Source organism: Netta rufina (genome assembly GCF_964035555.1).
Source record: "Netta rufina genome assembly, chromosome: 3".
In the NCBI taxonomy this organism is placed as follows: Eukaryota; Metazoa; Chordata; class Aves; order Anseriformes; family Anatidae; genus Netta; species Netta rufina.
In genome coordinates, this window is record NC_140125.1 from 38742236 (window position 1) to 38756495 (window position 14260).

The following is a 14260-nucleotide window of genomic DNA, read 5'->3' on the forward strand; positions in this document are numbered from 1 at the left end:
AACACCAGGGTAACACACAAAAGAGAAGGAGCCTGACATTTCTATTCTTGCATTACAGAAACCTGGTCCTTTCACCTCAACAAAAACCCGTGACTCAGTGTCTGGTAGAGTGCCTTCCCTAAAAGGCACTGCTCCTGTTAAACAGATCATCCCAGGGATCTTGATTCTAGCACAGAGCCTTACAAGGTGCATTCACTCCCCTTCTCAAAGCAGGGTTAAACAACTGAACCTCAGAAACTATTTTTAAGTTCTGAGTATCTCCAGGTATGGAGACTCCACAATCTCTCTGAGCAACCTGTTTCACTGCCTGAGCATCTTCACAGTAAAAATAAGTAAATTAAAAAAAAAAAAAAAAAAAAAAGCATAGATCAAATTTCCTGTAGTCCAAACACTCATCCTGTCACTTGGTACCACTAAGAAGAATCTATCATCTTTACTCTCTCTCCCCTCATCACGTATTATATACTTAGATAAAGATCCTCCAGAGCCCCATTCTCAAGGTGGAACACTCCCACTCTCTCAGTTTCTCCTTACATCTCAAGTGCTCCAGTCCCTTTGTGAGAAGTCATTTTTGTGGCCTTTCACTGGACTCCAGCATGTCTTTGTGCATCCTGTACCGGGGATCCCAGAACTGGACTTCAGACGCAGTCTCACCAGGGCTCGGTAAAAGAGAGGATCACTTCCTTCAACCTGCCAGCAGTATTGTCTTCCTAATGCAGCCCAAGATGCTGGTGGTCTTCATCACAAAGGCACACTGCTGATTCATGTTCTGCCTGTCTAGCAGAACCCCCAAGTCACAGAATAGTTGAGGCTGGAAGGGACTTCTGGAGATCATCCAAGCCAACTTGCCTGCCAAGCAGGGCTACCCAGAGCATATCACACAGGATGGCATCCAGGCAGGTTTTGAATATCTCCAGAGAAGGAGATTCCACAGCCTTTCTGGGCAACCTCTGGTCCTTTTCTGCAAAGCCACTTTCCAGTTAGTTGGCACGCCAGTACGTGATTATTCCTCCCCAAGTGCAGGACTTTGCATTTCCTTTTGTTGAACTTATTAAGAAGTGTTGGCCCACTTCTCCAGCTGATTTGGTCCATATGAACGGGGACCAGACTCAACTACAGGTGAGCTTTGGCTTTCCTAGCACTTGTTGGCTTTCCTTCCCACCTTGTTGGATCTGTGTTCACAGAGCAGGAAGGCAGAAGAGTAGAATAATCACTTGTAGTACAGAGATGCCAAGTTCATCTCCCATATTAAAGTTGTCTCCTAAGTAAAACCTACTCTGATCTCAGAAAGATTTGCCTTAAATTTCATGTCTGTTCTGCTGGCTTTTTTTCCTCCTGACAAGCACTGAGACAGCAGAATTGCTAGAGGAAGATGTCAGGCTGCAGGTCCCCTAGTATGGCTCTATAGGAATGCATGAATTTAGCCCATGAAGCAACTCTAACTTCAGAGGCTATACAGAGGAAAAAAAAAAAATCAATATAATTGCTTTTTTAGGCTAATAACAGCTGGATTTTGCTCTGAAAACCTCAGACATGTTAATGAGTCTTCAGCACAGCTGTAATGTCCAGCTTACATACTGTTTTAAAATCTCCAAGAATCAGAAGAAAAATGCATTTGCTTTACTGTAAATGTTGTTTTACATCGTGAATATTTTATGTCACTGAATAACATTCAGCCCTCAAAATTTACATACTGAGCTAAGGATACAAGAGAGCTAAATTGCTCTGTAAGTTAGGTAGCAAGTATTCCCTCAAGGCTCTCAGACCTGAAAGATTTTTTCCTCGAACAAGATGCTTTCTAGTTTTTGCTGACTCACATGAGTTCAACCATTACAGTTTGAGCAGTATAGTTCATTCAAAAACGTATATAACCAGGTGCCCTCACGGAGGCCCTGAACTGACACAACTCAATTAAGTTCAGCTCAATACCAATTTTTACCAGAAAGGGATTGTAGAGGCCTGGGGAAGAGGTAGAACATCTTGTCACCAAAACCCGAGCAGATTCTTCTGGTATTTTCTTTCATGCTTTCCTTTCTTGTAGCTTTGTTTAACTGGTATTAGCAATTATAATCCTTCACTGACTGTAGGGACACCTTGTGGTGAGGATAGGTGAAAACAGCAGGCTGCCATTCAATTAATTAAACCAAGCAGTAAAAGACTGACAGATGTTTCTTCTCCTTGGGATAATCAGAATTTCACAGGCACAGACTTCCACTCCCACTCCGCTTCTGAATGGGGCATACATTAACACATCCAGAACAGAAAACACTGACACAGGAACTTCAAGAACAAAAGATTGAGTCATCCAGCAGACCTCAAATATCTAGCAATCTAAGGGCCAGACCAACTTATTAACTTTTGTCTTTCAGGGGCTACCAGGGTGGCAGATTCAACTCTGGATACTCACTTGAAAAGGCAGTTCCCAGAACAACCATTATGTTTGTTTCCCCTCCTCCTTTTTATAACAGGCCAGCAAAGCTCATTTCAGTGACTTACTGCAGTATTTCTTTCTGGGATTTTTATTTTCTTTTAAACGTGCACGCATGTGTGATTTTAAACAGGGATTTCCTTTCTCACTGCAACTACCCTATGGTACTGTCACTGCAGCATTGAATACATTACATAATAAAAATTGCATCAGCTTGCTTACCCAGTGCAGTGACCCAATGCAGACCTTGGCAGCCAGAAGAGGAACGGTGGGATCTGCTGGTCGCAGTTTAGCACACTCTTTGAGCACTGATACAGCATATGCTGACTGGAGAGAGGAAGGGGAGACAGAGCAGGAAAGGAAAAAAAAAAAGGCTGATTAGACAATGCTGTTAAGAGCCCAAGCAAGGTATTTCAGTGAAATGTACAAAACAGTGATATGAAATTACAAAAAAAAAAAATCATGTCAGCAACAAGTTAGCAACTTTACTCCCACCTCCACACACACAGACACACATGTGCACACAAACACATGCTTCCCACGCTCAGAAGAAGTATGCTGAAGAACCGTCCCTGGCTGTGCACTTTACAAGAAACAGTCTTCTTCAGCTATCAACACGCTGGTTATTTTAACTCTGCCCTTCCAACTCACAGCAACTCTGCCATATAGTTCCTCTTGCATGCAGCCATCTTCCAGTAAGCCAGAGATCACAAAGAGGTTATCCTTTTGCACGTTACATTTTAGACCAACTAAAAAAACCTGTCAGACAGAGGTTTGTGTAGCTAAAGTGATCTGTTCTGTAGGCTGTTTTTTGTCTTCTCCCGGTCCGAATGTACAAGAACCCAACTGGGATCCCACCATGCAAATGGTGGGGCAGGCAGCTGCAGAGCTGTGCACCCGCTGTGCAGCGGGTGGTCTGAGAAGCATGTGGCAGACAGAAAGCCCACGGAGCTCTTCCTGGTGTAAGGTTACCATTAATAAATGGTGTTCATTAAGCTCAGCCGTCACACGGCCTTTTGGATATTCCACGTGCTCTACAAACACTGCTTTTACAGCAGTGCCATTCATGGCGGCTGCATTTCAGCAGTTTAATGGGGAATGAGGAATGCTCTGGTGTGAGATGCTGGTGACAAGGAAGGCTTGGGCAGCCCTGCCAGTTTCCTAGCCCACCCTAACCCACCTGAACCAGTTTCTTTGAAGCTTCCAACTCTCCTCATACACGACCCAGAACCCCTCAAAGCCCCATTTCTCCCAGCCGAGAGGCACGCAGGCCTCTCACTCGTATGCACCCCCAGCAGCATGTTGCGCAGCCACAACCTCTCTATATCCCAGGAGGGCAGTAAACACACTGATACAAGCTCACAGAGCCTAACTAACAACCATCCCTATCAGGTCCTGGCCCACGAGGGCCCTCCTCACTGCAGCTCCTGTGAGCACACACTAACACCATGCAGCTGGCAGCCCCGCAGGACGGTTTCACACTCCCACAGGCCATCAGCACTTCCCCTCCCTCCCGCCGCAGCAGGCTGCCTGAGCCTGCCTCCTCCTCTCTCCGCAGAGCTGAAGGTCCAGTTCTTGCTAGAGGATTCAAAGCCTGGAGAAAAATGGGCTTGGAAGGCAGCCTGGAAAAAGGGGAAAAAGCAATGCACAGCAGCCCTGCACATGACAAGGCAAAGATGAGCTTTTTAAGAGAACACACAGGCTCTGCAGCAGCACAAGGCAAAGCTTCCTGCTTGAAAACCTTGAGTACCTGCTATGTAACCTAAATAACATAGCCTAAAAAAGAGCAACAGCTTGCCCTACATTCTCCAGACTGCTCCCACCAATGCGGAGCATCAGATATCATCAATACAAGTAATGAAATTTTGCTCTGTTACAATTCCAAACACATCATTCAGCTGCTGGTCCGAAGCCAGGAAGATGCCTGTCTGGGAACAGAGATGGGAGCTTAACCTGTACCTCGCCCCGCTCAGAAATAAAGGCTTGGGTAATTCAATCCTGAAGCAGAGCAAGAAACGCATCACCGCGCTCTGCTGTTACTAGATGACTCGCATCCCTCTGAATGAACCTTCTTGACACCTATTTGTTTAGAACAAGTAATGTCTCAGGTTTTAATGGCTTCTTTTTCCTCCTTTACAGAAGGCTGCCTGTGCTGCAGGGAGCTGGTATTCCCAGTGCCACCACTCAATGTGCTTTAAGCGCTAGCATAAGCATGTAGGTGTCCTAACCTGGCACATCATCTTCCTGCCCTCTGTTCTGGCCCACACGTGTTGCAGACTAGAGAAACCCAAGCAGTACCAGAGGACCACATGCACTTTACCAGGCAGCGTATATGCAGCTGAACACCTCCAGCCCTTGTTATCCCAGCATATAAAAGTAAAATGAAAAGGCCAGGCATATACAAGACCACCTTCTGTCCTGTGTCACTGCTTTGAGAAGATGTGGACAGATCGATGGGGGGGGATTCTGTTCCCCACAGGAGGGAGCAGGAGGCACCTGGGGCTGCTGCAGCACTGCTGGCGATCACAGCTGGTGCGAGTACAGGTCAGAGCAGCGAGACGCCTGCTCAAAGTTGGGCCGCAGCCACGAGACTGTTGGGGGGCAAGGACAAAGCAGCCACTACTGAATGCAGCACAGCAGAGAAACCCACCTTGTGGCCATGCCCAAATTCCTCTCCTTCGTAGAGCCACTTGACTGCATGTGCTGAGGAGCTTCTGAACACTAATTGACCAAGTCAAAGCTATACCTTCCATGCTGCTCTCAAAACATCTACGAAGTTATGTTACTTTAGGCAAGTTTATAAAGTTTGCAATTAAACATGTACAGCAGAAATGGTTTTAGAAACATGGCAACATGAAGCCTTCCTCCCCAGCTGCATTTTAAAAATTCAAGAGATCTATAAAATTGCACCTTGAAAACTTTACTCAGCAGAAATTATATATAGATGAAAATGGTGGCCAAGGAATGACTACAGGAAGAATAACATCTCAATCCCACTGTTACTTGGTTTAGGGGACACTAGTGAGAAATATACATACCAAGGTGTAACACAGATATTCATTACAGGCATTAATTGGCAGGGAACAAACATCACCCACCCTGTATTGAATACAGATGTCATTGGTTTGTAAAAATATTTAATATGAAACAGTGTTTGTGTAACACTGAAATAATCTGATAATTAAAATGCACATATTCTTTCACTTAGCGTGGGTGGACCAGGCAGCCAAGTGCATTGTTTGTGAGACTCACTGCAAGACAATAATAATTAGATTTATTGGTGAGGCATGATTTGAGAAGAGCAGAGCTTGAACTCCAAGTGACTGCATGCTTCCTGCTCATAATTTGGAGCTTCAGTACAGCTCACATCAAATCTCAGGCCAGGGTTTAAGTTCTTTCTGTTTAGATCTCTAATTGTTGGATTATAACAACTGCACTGGAACCAGTTCTCAAGGATTTCAGAAAACAAAACAAAACAATTTGCCTCTGGGCCTCATTTGGACTCTCTCTGGGAAAAAAGGCTTGTGAGACTCCCTAAAACAGAGGAACTCATTGAAAAGACATAGCTTAAAGAAACGGCAAGCTTGCCAACAGCTGCCTCGTGGGGGGTTCCAGCTTTTTTAAATGGGAGATCTGAGTTCTCAGCCTTAGGATCCTCATCAGATTTAAGGAGATTCATGACAATTCTCCTTTTTGTTATGACAAGCAAGGCGCAGAACTCAAATCAGGATACAGAGTGAAAACACGGCCTTAAGGGACAAAACACATACAAAAAAAAGTGTAAAGGACTACAGAACCTCTCTTACCTGAGTTGGACATCTCCATCTTTCACACAACAGCTTTGTTATTTTTGCAGTGGGGACAGGTGAAGCACGTGGCACTACTGTTGCATGTTTAAGTTCAATATTTAACGAATCTGTTCTCTGTTAATTTTTTTTTTTCACCTAATCTACTTGCATACACTATTTTCCTTCTGCTGAGTTCACAAGTGTGCTCTGTAATAATTTCTGAAAAGAAAATGAGTAAAGACAGGTGCTGGGAAGCAGTGAGCAACACTCACAAAAGGCTGCTTTCAGGACAGGCTGAAAGGGCTCTGTGTGCTGCACTCAATACACAGGCGGCACCTCTCAACCTGCAGTGAGGAATCGTAAGGAAGCTACTGGGAATAAAGATGGAGAAGACACCTCTCCCTAAGTAGTTAAAGTTGTCATGGTTTTGAATCCTGTAAAACAAAGAAAAACTTCTAACCAAATACTAACCACAGCTCTCCTTCCCCATTTGCTAACTACACAATGAATGACACAAGCATATTCCTGAACAACATTTGCACATGACCAGTATACATGTAGAATGAGGAACAGGTCACTGTTAGTTTTCTTTCTTAACTTTTCCAAAAGACTCGAGAGATGAGAGATTTTGCACCATTAGTGCATTTACCTAAACGGATGGCAAAATCTCGAGTGCACTCCAATACTATTTATCATTCTTTCCTCTCCTACCACAGCGAAGCAAGGAAAGGAGGATGGCAGAGAATTCATTTCACACTTAGAAGATAAAGAGACCATAAATGTAAGTAAAAGGAAGAATTTCTAGACAGCAAATTGTGCCAAGCAGACCTGACACACCATACACAGTTGCTCTTCTCTTGCATAGGTTCCAAAAACCTTTCTACTTTTTTTTGCTTTCAGCCAGAGGGAAAACGTTCCTCAAGGTGGTGGTCTTGGTAGACAGCCTCCCTCCCAATTCACCTGGCAGTCCAGTACAGACAAATCTCCCCAAGTAGCATTGCCTGTCTTCGAGCATCATCCTGCCTGATCTTAAAAGCTGCACCATCTCAAAGGGATTGTGTCTGTGCGTGTGGCAGGAATCTTTCAACACACACGAATAAGTATTCCTGGTATCCTGGGATTCACAGCCATTTAGCTGTAAGTGACCTTGAACCAGCAAGGGAAGATGACATTAGAGGGAGCCAGCAATTGAGAAGTCAGGAATTAGCTGTTCACTGAATTTCTACATTTCTGTGAATCCCTCAGCATGGATATTATTCTCTTAAGACATTCACTTCTCTCAACATAGGGACTGCTGCTCCCCTTTTCTTTTACCCTGTGCTTAGCAAATCAGAGCACTGCAGTAAGGCAGCTTCAAACACTCACTTTTAGGAGTACCTCTTACATTCTGGGATTTAAAAGCATGACTTTGCCCATGCTAATGTGACAAACACCACCCTTCACACTTTCTGTCAAGAAAAGAGAGTTAAGCCTGAAGGCAGCTCTACAGCCCACCCAGGTATTCTGCTCCTCAGGCAGGAAGCTTTCCATTTTTAGCACCATCTACAGCACACACACGCCCTTCTCATCTCCCTTTTGCACCAAAAGAAACCAAACTACGGAATAACCCCTAGCTGGCTGACCTTTGTAACAGGATCTTTACCCAATGACTGTTCAATATTTTAACTTTCATTCCCCAGCAATGCTATTTAAGGAGCCAGCCGAGGCCTCTGCTGCTCCCAAGGTTCCTGCCTGCAATGCAAAAAGAAATGTTCCTTTTTTTTTTTTTTAAATGCCAGTTGCTTAGCAACCAGCCTAAGCTTTTGCAAGGAAACCAACAGAAGGAACAGCCTAAATCATAAAATTCGTCTGCTGTTGCTGCAGAATTATGTATCGAATGTATTTATAACTTTCCTCCTAACCTTCTGGAAAGCTGTATATCGGCATTACAGGCATGGCTGAGTCAAACTTGAAGCTCCTTGAAGCTATTACAGACATCTGCTTTTGCTGCACTGTTTTAAATAAGTGGCAGCATTCCTTTTTTGGGTGCAACACAGATAGGAGCAGCTCAGACATTAGCCTGACATTATTTGGCTATGACCAGTGCGTATCAGCAACTTGCAAAAGGCTTGAAAATCAAAGTGCACGTCTGTCTAAGGCTGGTTTCAAAACCCTAAAAATGCTGCCAGCACCAGCCCTGGGCAGGGCTGCATTATCTCCACTGCTGAGCAGCCAAGGGGAACGCAGTGACACTGCACGATTGGCTCTGCGAGAGCTGCAGCCTGCTCCCTCAGAAAAGCAGCTGAATGACAGATGCCACGGAGGATGCGATTATTTCCCTTTGTATAGCACCAGACACCTCCTGAAGTGTTACGTGATTAAGAAAATCACTCAGGTAGACAAGTGTGACTCTTTCTTCCTCTTTGCCTTGAAGATGAACAAACACAGGAAGGCTGAAAGGAGACAGGAGCATTTTGTGTAGCTGAAAGCAGATTTATCTGCCTGGCTTTGCAAGGTACCACCCTCGGAGAATAAATCCCCCTACGGCCAGCCATTCTTATTTATACAGTAACATTGGCCACTGTCCCTGGGGTGTCCTCAGCACAGGCTAGCAGGGGCTGGGCAGGACCAGCATTTGCTGAGCTAAAGGCAAGCACTGGGCTGACGGTGTTCTGCAAACCCTGGGTGAGGGTGGCTGGACAGCTGAGCACCGGGCACCCCAGGAACACATCACCTCCATCAGCAACCCCAGCACAAGGCCTGCTGAGCACAGCCCTTGCCTCCAGGTAACTGCTTCCAGCTCCAGTCTCTTCCCACTGCCCGTTCACCTGCTCCAGACCCCTTCCCTTATGCACATCTTGCTGCTCCTCATCCTCTTAATGAGCACAGGGGTGAGGGGTAAGGGCAGATTACCTCCTCAGCTGGCCGGAGACTGTACGACTCCTCGCCCCTCTAGTCAGGAAACACAAGCAACCCAACAGCTTTTAACGCAGTAAAAAAAAATAGAGCAGAAATATTAAATTTGAGCACAAAAATTATTTTATGTACTGAATACACTCATAACAACAGCTATCCACTGGACATGAGCAATGTGAGACTGCTGCAGGCTGACTGGCTCTGTTGGTGAGCCCCGAACCTGCAGGCCAAGTACCCTCATCGTTCACAATTCCACAGCCATCTCTGGCAAATCCTCCCTCACCACCCTCAGGAAAACAGCACCTCGCTGTCATTGAATACAAATCTCATCTCCTTGGATTGTTAGTTGGAAGAGCCATATAAGCATTGCTTTACACGTGCCTGTACAAGGCCCATTGTTTATCAGTTTATATTACCCTTTGGCCGTATCTCAGGTAAAAAGACACTCGAGACGCAGATCCTGTTGACCTAAGCCAGAGTCCAACCCCATGCACTTCTGAGTCTCTAATCCCAAAGAGCTCTGGTGATGCTTTGAGGCCCCCAGGCTGGGCCCCACATGGGGCAGTTAAGTGTTCAAGGGGACAGGGATCTGAAAAAGGGAGCATGTAACTGATCCAACTGGTCTGAGGCCAGGGAAATGCCTGCAAGTACACGCAGACCCTATTTCACATCCCTCGTGCCTGCAATACATCACCTAGACGCTGTGATCATTTTGCCTCCACCTGCAGGTACCTCGGCAGAGCTGCCCCAGCCTGCAGGACCGCTGTGTGCTGGTCTTCTCCACCACTTCCAGTGCAAACTGCTCAGCTGAAAAGCAGCAGCAGAGGTGGTCTGCCCCAACCAGCCATCCTTCACACAGTCTCCTACATCGTAAATAAAGATCTGCTCCTTTCCCTCCCTCTAATCCTGCTCAATACAGGTCACTTCTACTTTTCCAAAGTCTTGAGACCAGCAGATGCAACCTACTGCACTCATTTCGGCCTGGCAGCAGGGCAGTGGCTCATCCCACAGCCCGAGGACGCTGCCAGATGGCATCCGGCTCGCACACCACTGCCACTCAGGCTCCAGCCTGTCTGTGCATGGCAGACAGGGAGCTGCTGTGCCTGCTCAGCCTCTGGCTGTCGTACTACCAAATGGTGAAGGTGATGACCAGCAGAAACAACTCAAAGCATCTGCGCGGCGTTCAGCATCCAGTTTTCTAGTACCAGTGCAGAAGAACAGGTGTTCTGCATCAGGCCAATGTAAACTTCTGCCTATCCAGAATGACACACGATGACACAGGACATCTCCCACTACTCTCTTCCTACAGCAGGCATGCCTTAATGCCACTGTCTATGCTTTCCCAGCATTTCACCTAAATTTCTTCTAAAATTGTCTACAAAGTCTTTCACATTTCAGGATGGACTTCGACCATTTAAATAAACACCCTCCCTTCATTCAGAATACAAACAATTCAGTACACATGCATCCCCAAGAATAAGTTAAAAAACAAACAAACAAAAAACAACAACCAGACCATACCATCTTCTTGGCATCTTGCGTGATGAGAGCACAAGTTAAATTGCTGTCACTCCATTACTTCTGGTGTTTTAAGTGGATAGAAGAATAGGAAGGTCACGCTTCTCTGAGCTTTCTCATTCACTGTTTTATGACTCCCTAAGGCCCTGCTTGCCCTAAGGACTTTCTGAAGCAGTGTGCCTATTTTTGCTAAGACACATCCGTTTAAAAATAATGTGTAAACTCAAGCATACACACAGTAATGAGCCTAGCTGGTTGACTTGACATTCAGAGTGATCACTTGAGAAAAATGACAGCCACCATTTGGCAATTTTTTGGCTGGCAGAGGAAGAAAATAGTTTATGTTAAATTCTGACTTAATCCGAAAGAGATCAATATACAAAATAAAAGCAACACTAATCAAATGCAACACAGAACAGAGGACAAGATAGGCTTTTACAGCACTTTAAGAAGGTCAGAGTTTGCAATTCCTAAAAATATTTTAAAATAACAAGACCAAGTTTCTAGCATTTACAGGTTGATAGAGGGTTCCTGTCATACCCAAGATTTATGAGCATGATTTGCTGTACTGCAGAAGAAGTAACACTGCAGGATGCAAGATTTCGTTACCAAGAAATGAGATCAGGAATTGGCTGCGACTGAGACAGGTGAAAACAGATCTTCTACCTATAAAAGCTCAAGCGTGCTCTGCAATCTGCAGTCTAGACAAACCACACTCTTTTCTCATCAGTTCCTCCTGCTGCACTGGAGCACTTCCATTTAAACGAACGCTGTCCTGCTATCAGTATAAAAATGTATGCCACATCTCCCATTAGCGAGATGACGCATTGCAGAGTGTATGACAGGAATCCTCAGGGAATACTTTGGGATTAGAAGTGAAATGCTGCACAGATGGGATTGTTGGGTAAGGGAATCCTCACTGCCCCATATAAGGCACAGAACATTTAGAGCTTTGACAAAAACAGACGAGATCAGGCCATTTTACCTTCTAAATATTTCAAATACATGACATACTTGAAGATCTTAAAAGTTGGGACAGTTGTAGAGATACAGATACTCATGTTGCTCATTTTTAAGTACCAAATATACAGTAACCTCTAGGGGAAGCTGAAGAGATACATATACACTTAAGGAGGACAGATTTCTCATGCAAATTGTTAGAAGGTAAAGATGGTGCCCTATTTCTCTCTTCCATTCTAACTTAAGATCGAACCCCAGTTACTCTGGATACGCTGCCAACCATCAGCAGCTAATCTGCTGGGAAGCAGTTCTAGATTTTACCAGGGTTACATCATGATTTGCTGTCAAGTAACAGGTTACACAACCTGTAAAGCCACTAAACCTTCCGGACAAGTGAAATGAATTTATGGGAAGCTACTGTACCTCCCATTGCTGCCTATGTAGTCATTGTTGCCCTGAATATCAAGAGATCAGGTATCCGGAGGATTTGCAAAGGCAGGGAGGGCAGCTACGTGCTAACTCCAGCTGAATGCCAAGGGGAGCTGGGCCCGATTTTTAAAGCCCTCACCTGACATAGGCCAGCGTGAGGTATTAGCACCAAGGCAACAGGCTCACTGTTCAAGTATTCTTCCAGCTGCTTCGGGTTTCCCTATACATAACTGAGAGTCCAGCCATTGTTTTCATATCTGGAATTGGATTTTGAAATGCTTGTACTGAACTCCTACAGGAATCTGTCAGCCTCCCTCCCATTAGACATTTCCCTCCAGCCCCCCACTGTTCTTTTACCTAATGTACTTTATCAGAGTTTTGATGTCTCCTTCTGCTTATAACAGACCGAGCTGATTTATGAGATAACTGTGGAGTCCCAGTACAGACTCAGAGCTTGCTGGGTCCCACCACGTCCAGCTCCAGTGCCTTACAACGTGGTCGTGGCTGACTGGTATTTGTCCGTGGTGTTCCACAGATCCCCAGTGACGCAAGCTCTACACGAATCTCCACAGGCAGTCTTCTTCCAGCATACTGATATCCTTTTTTTTTTTTTTTTTGCCTCCTAATTGGAAACATAAACTTGGGTTGCTGCAACTGGAAGACATTATGTCTTGTCCTACCCACCACAGACAAGAGGAAACCCTTCTTCTTTGCAACAGCTCTTGAACATTTCTTTCTCTTCAAGCCCCATTCCCAACCTTTATGGGAACTTTTTTTTTTTTTTTTTGCTGGTCTTTCCAGAGTCCTATTTACTATGCTTAAATATAAGTGGCACCATCTTACATATAAGGGCACCATAGCCCTTAGCCATCCTTGATGATCTTTACTAGACTCTATTGTTGGTCTGCTATTTTCTTAACATATAGCACCCAAAAACAGTCTTCTGTATAAGGCTTTGTGCTCATAAAAATAAAGGAACACCTTCAGACATCATCTGAGCTTTACTGCCACTTACACACCACAGGAGGACAACTTCTTTACAAAAGTTTAACACTGCTTATTCATCTCGAGCTTTCACCCCAAAGCCAGTTTCCAGTTCAAGTTATAGCCATAAAAGGCCAATAGTGGTCATCATTTAACTGATGATAAATGGTTGGTGATCTCTGTCTAATTTTACTCGGACCCCCTACACTCCATGGTCACAGAATATAGGACCATGCTGTAGGCAGTCTGCTACAGCTTTAATCTGCTCACAGCTCCTAAAAGATGTAGGTGGGGATCCCCACCATGAACAAGCTAAATTTATCATCTACTTTTCCTGCGGGAAGTCTCCTCTTTTAAGCCTAATAAAGAAAAGCTCAGCTATCTTTTGCAACTAGACTTCAGGCATCTCAGTGGTCTACTGAGAACTTTCACAAATACTGTATTAATTTTAAAAAATGGTGTTAAAACACAACCGCATGCATTCACATATCCTTTGTTTTTCTACATTATCTGCTGTACCAAGATTAAAGCACTTCAAAAATACAAATCTTCACAAGCTGTCTATGAAAAAGCACAAACATTTCCTAGGATCTGATGGAGAATCACAGCTTAGAGAGAGGTTAAGTCAACTGCCCAAAGACACAGAATTGCTGACAGTTTGAGACATCAGTATCTTTCTTATGCTACACATATTTATGTTGAATCTGTATAGTATGGACAGCTATATAACACTTTTCAATCCACAGCCATACACAAGGTATGTTTTCTCCTTAATAATGAAGAGCAAGCACTACATGGGAAGATAAGTACACAATACCTCATCACAAAGAACAATCAAATGTGAGCACGGTCCTTCTACATAAGTTATTTGGTGGGACCTACCACCACAAAACACGTCTCCACACACTGAAAATGGTAAGCGAGACACATTCTGCCAGAGGAAAGTGTGCCCTTTCAGAGTCCTTTAGTTTGAACTTTACCTTTCCACAAGCCACCATGGACAGGGCAAGCTGGTACCAAAGGTGAAATTCATCAAATGCAAACTTCATGGCTCTCTCCAAGCACTGCAAAATAAACATTGGAAGAAATGTCAGGAATTGTTTTTGATATCCTTTGTCAATACTGCTGTTTGGCATGGCTCAGTAAGCAAATTAGGGCAGACGCCTTGTTGTGGAGCAAGTATGTTTTTTTTTTAAATGACAATTTTCTTCCTCTTAGTTAATGGGGCCTGCTACCATACGATACCACTTTAAATTAG

The 14260-nt window shown here is 44.5% G+C and overlaps 1 protein-coding gene across 4 annotated transcripts in view; it reads right to left on the minus strand.

The window, feature by feature from the left end:
* TTC7A (tetratricopeptide repeat domain 7A) overlaps positions 1–14260 on the minus strand; it is a gene marked incomplete at its 5' end in the record, with an annotated part of 164679 nt that overhangs the window by 109641 nt on the left and 40778 nt on the right. For all 4 annotated transcript variants that reach the window (XM_084284565.1, XM_084284562.1, XM_084284563.1 and 1 more), the window contains 2 exons: positions 2651–2755; positions 13983–14066. In XM_084284565.1, the coding sequence (XP_084140691.1) occupies positions 2651–2755; positions 13983–14066 (189 nt within the window). The remainder of the gene's footprint in view (positions 1–2650; positions 2756–13982; positions 14067–14260) is intronic.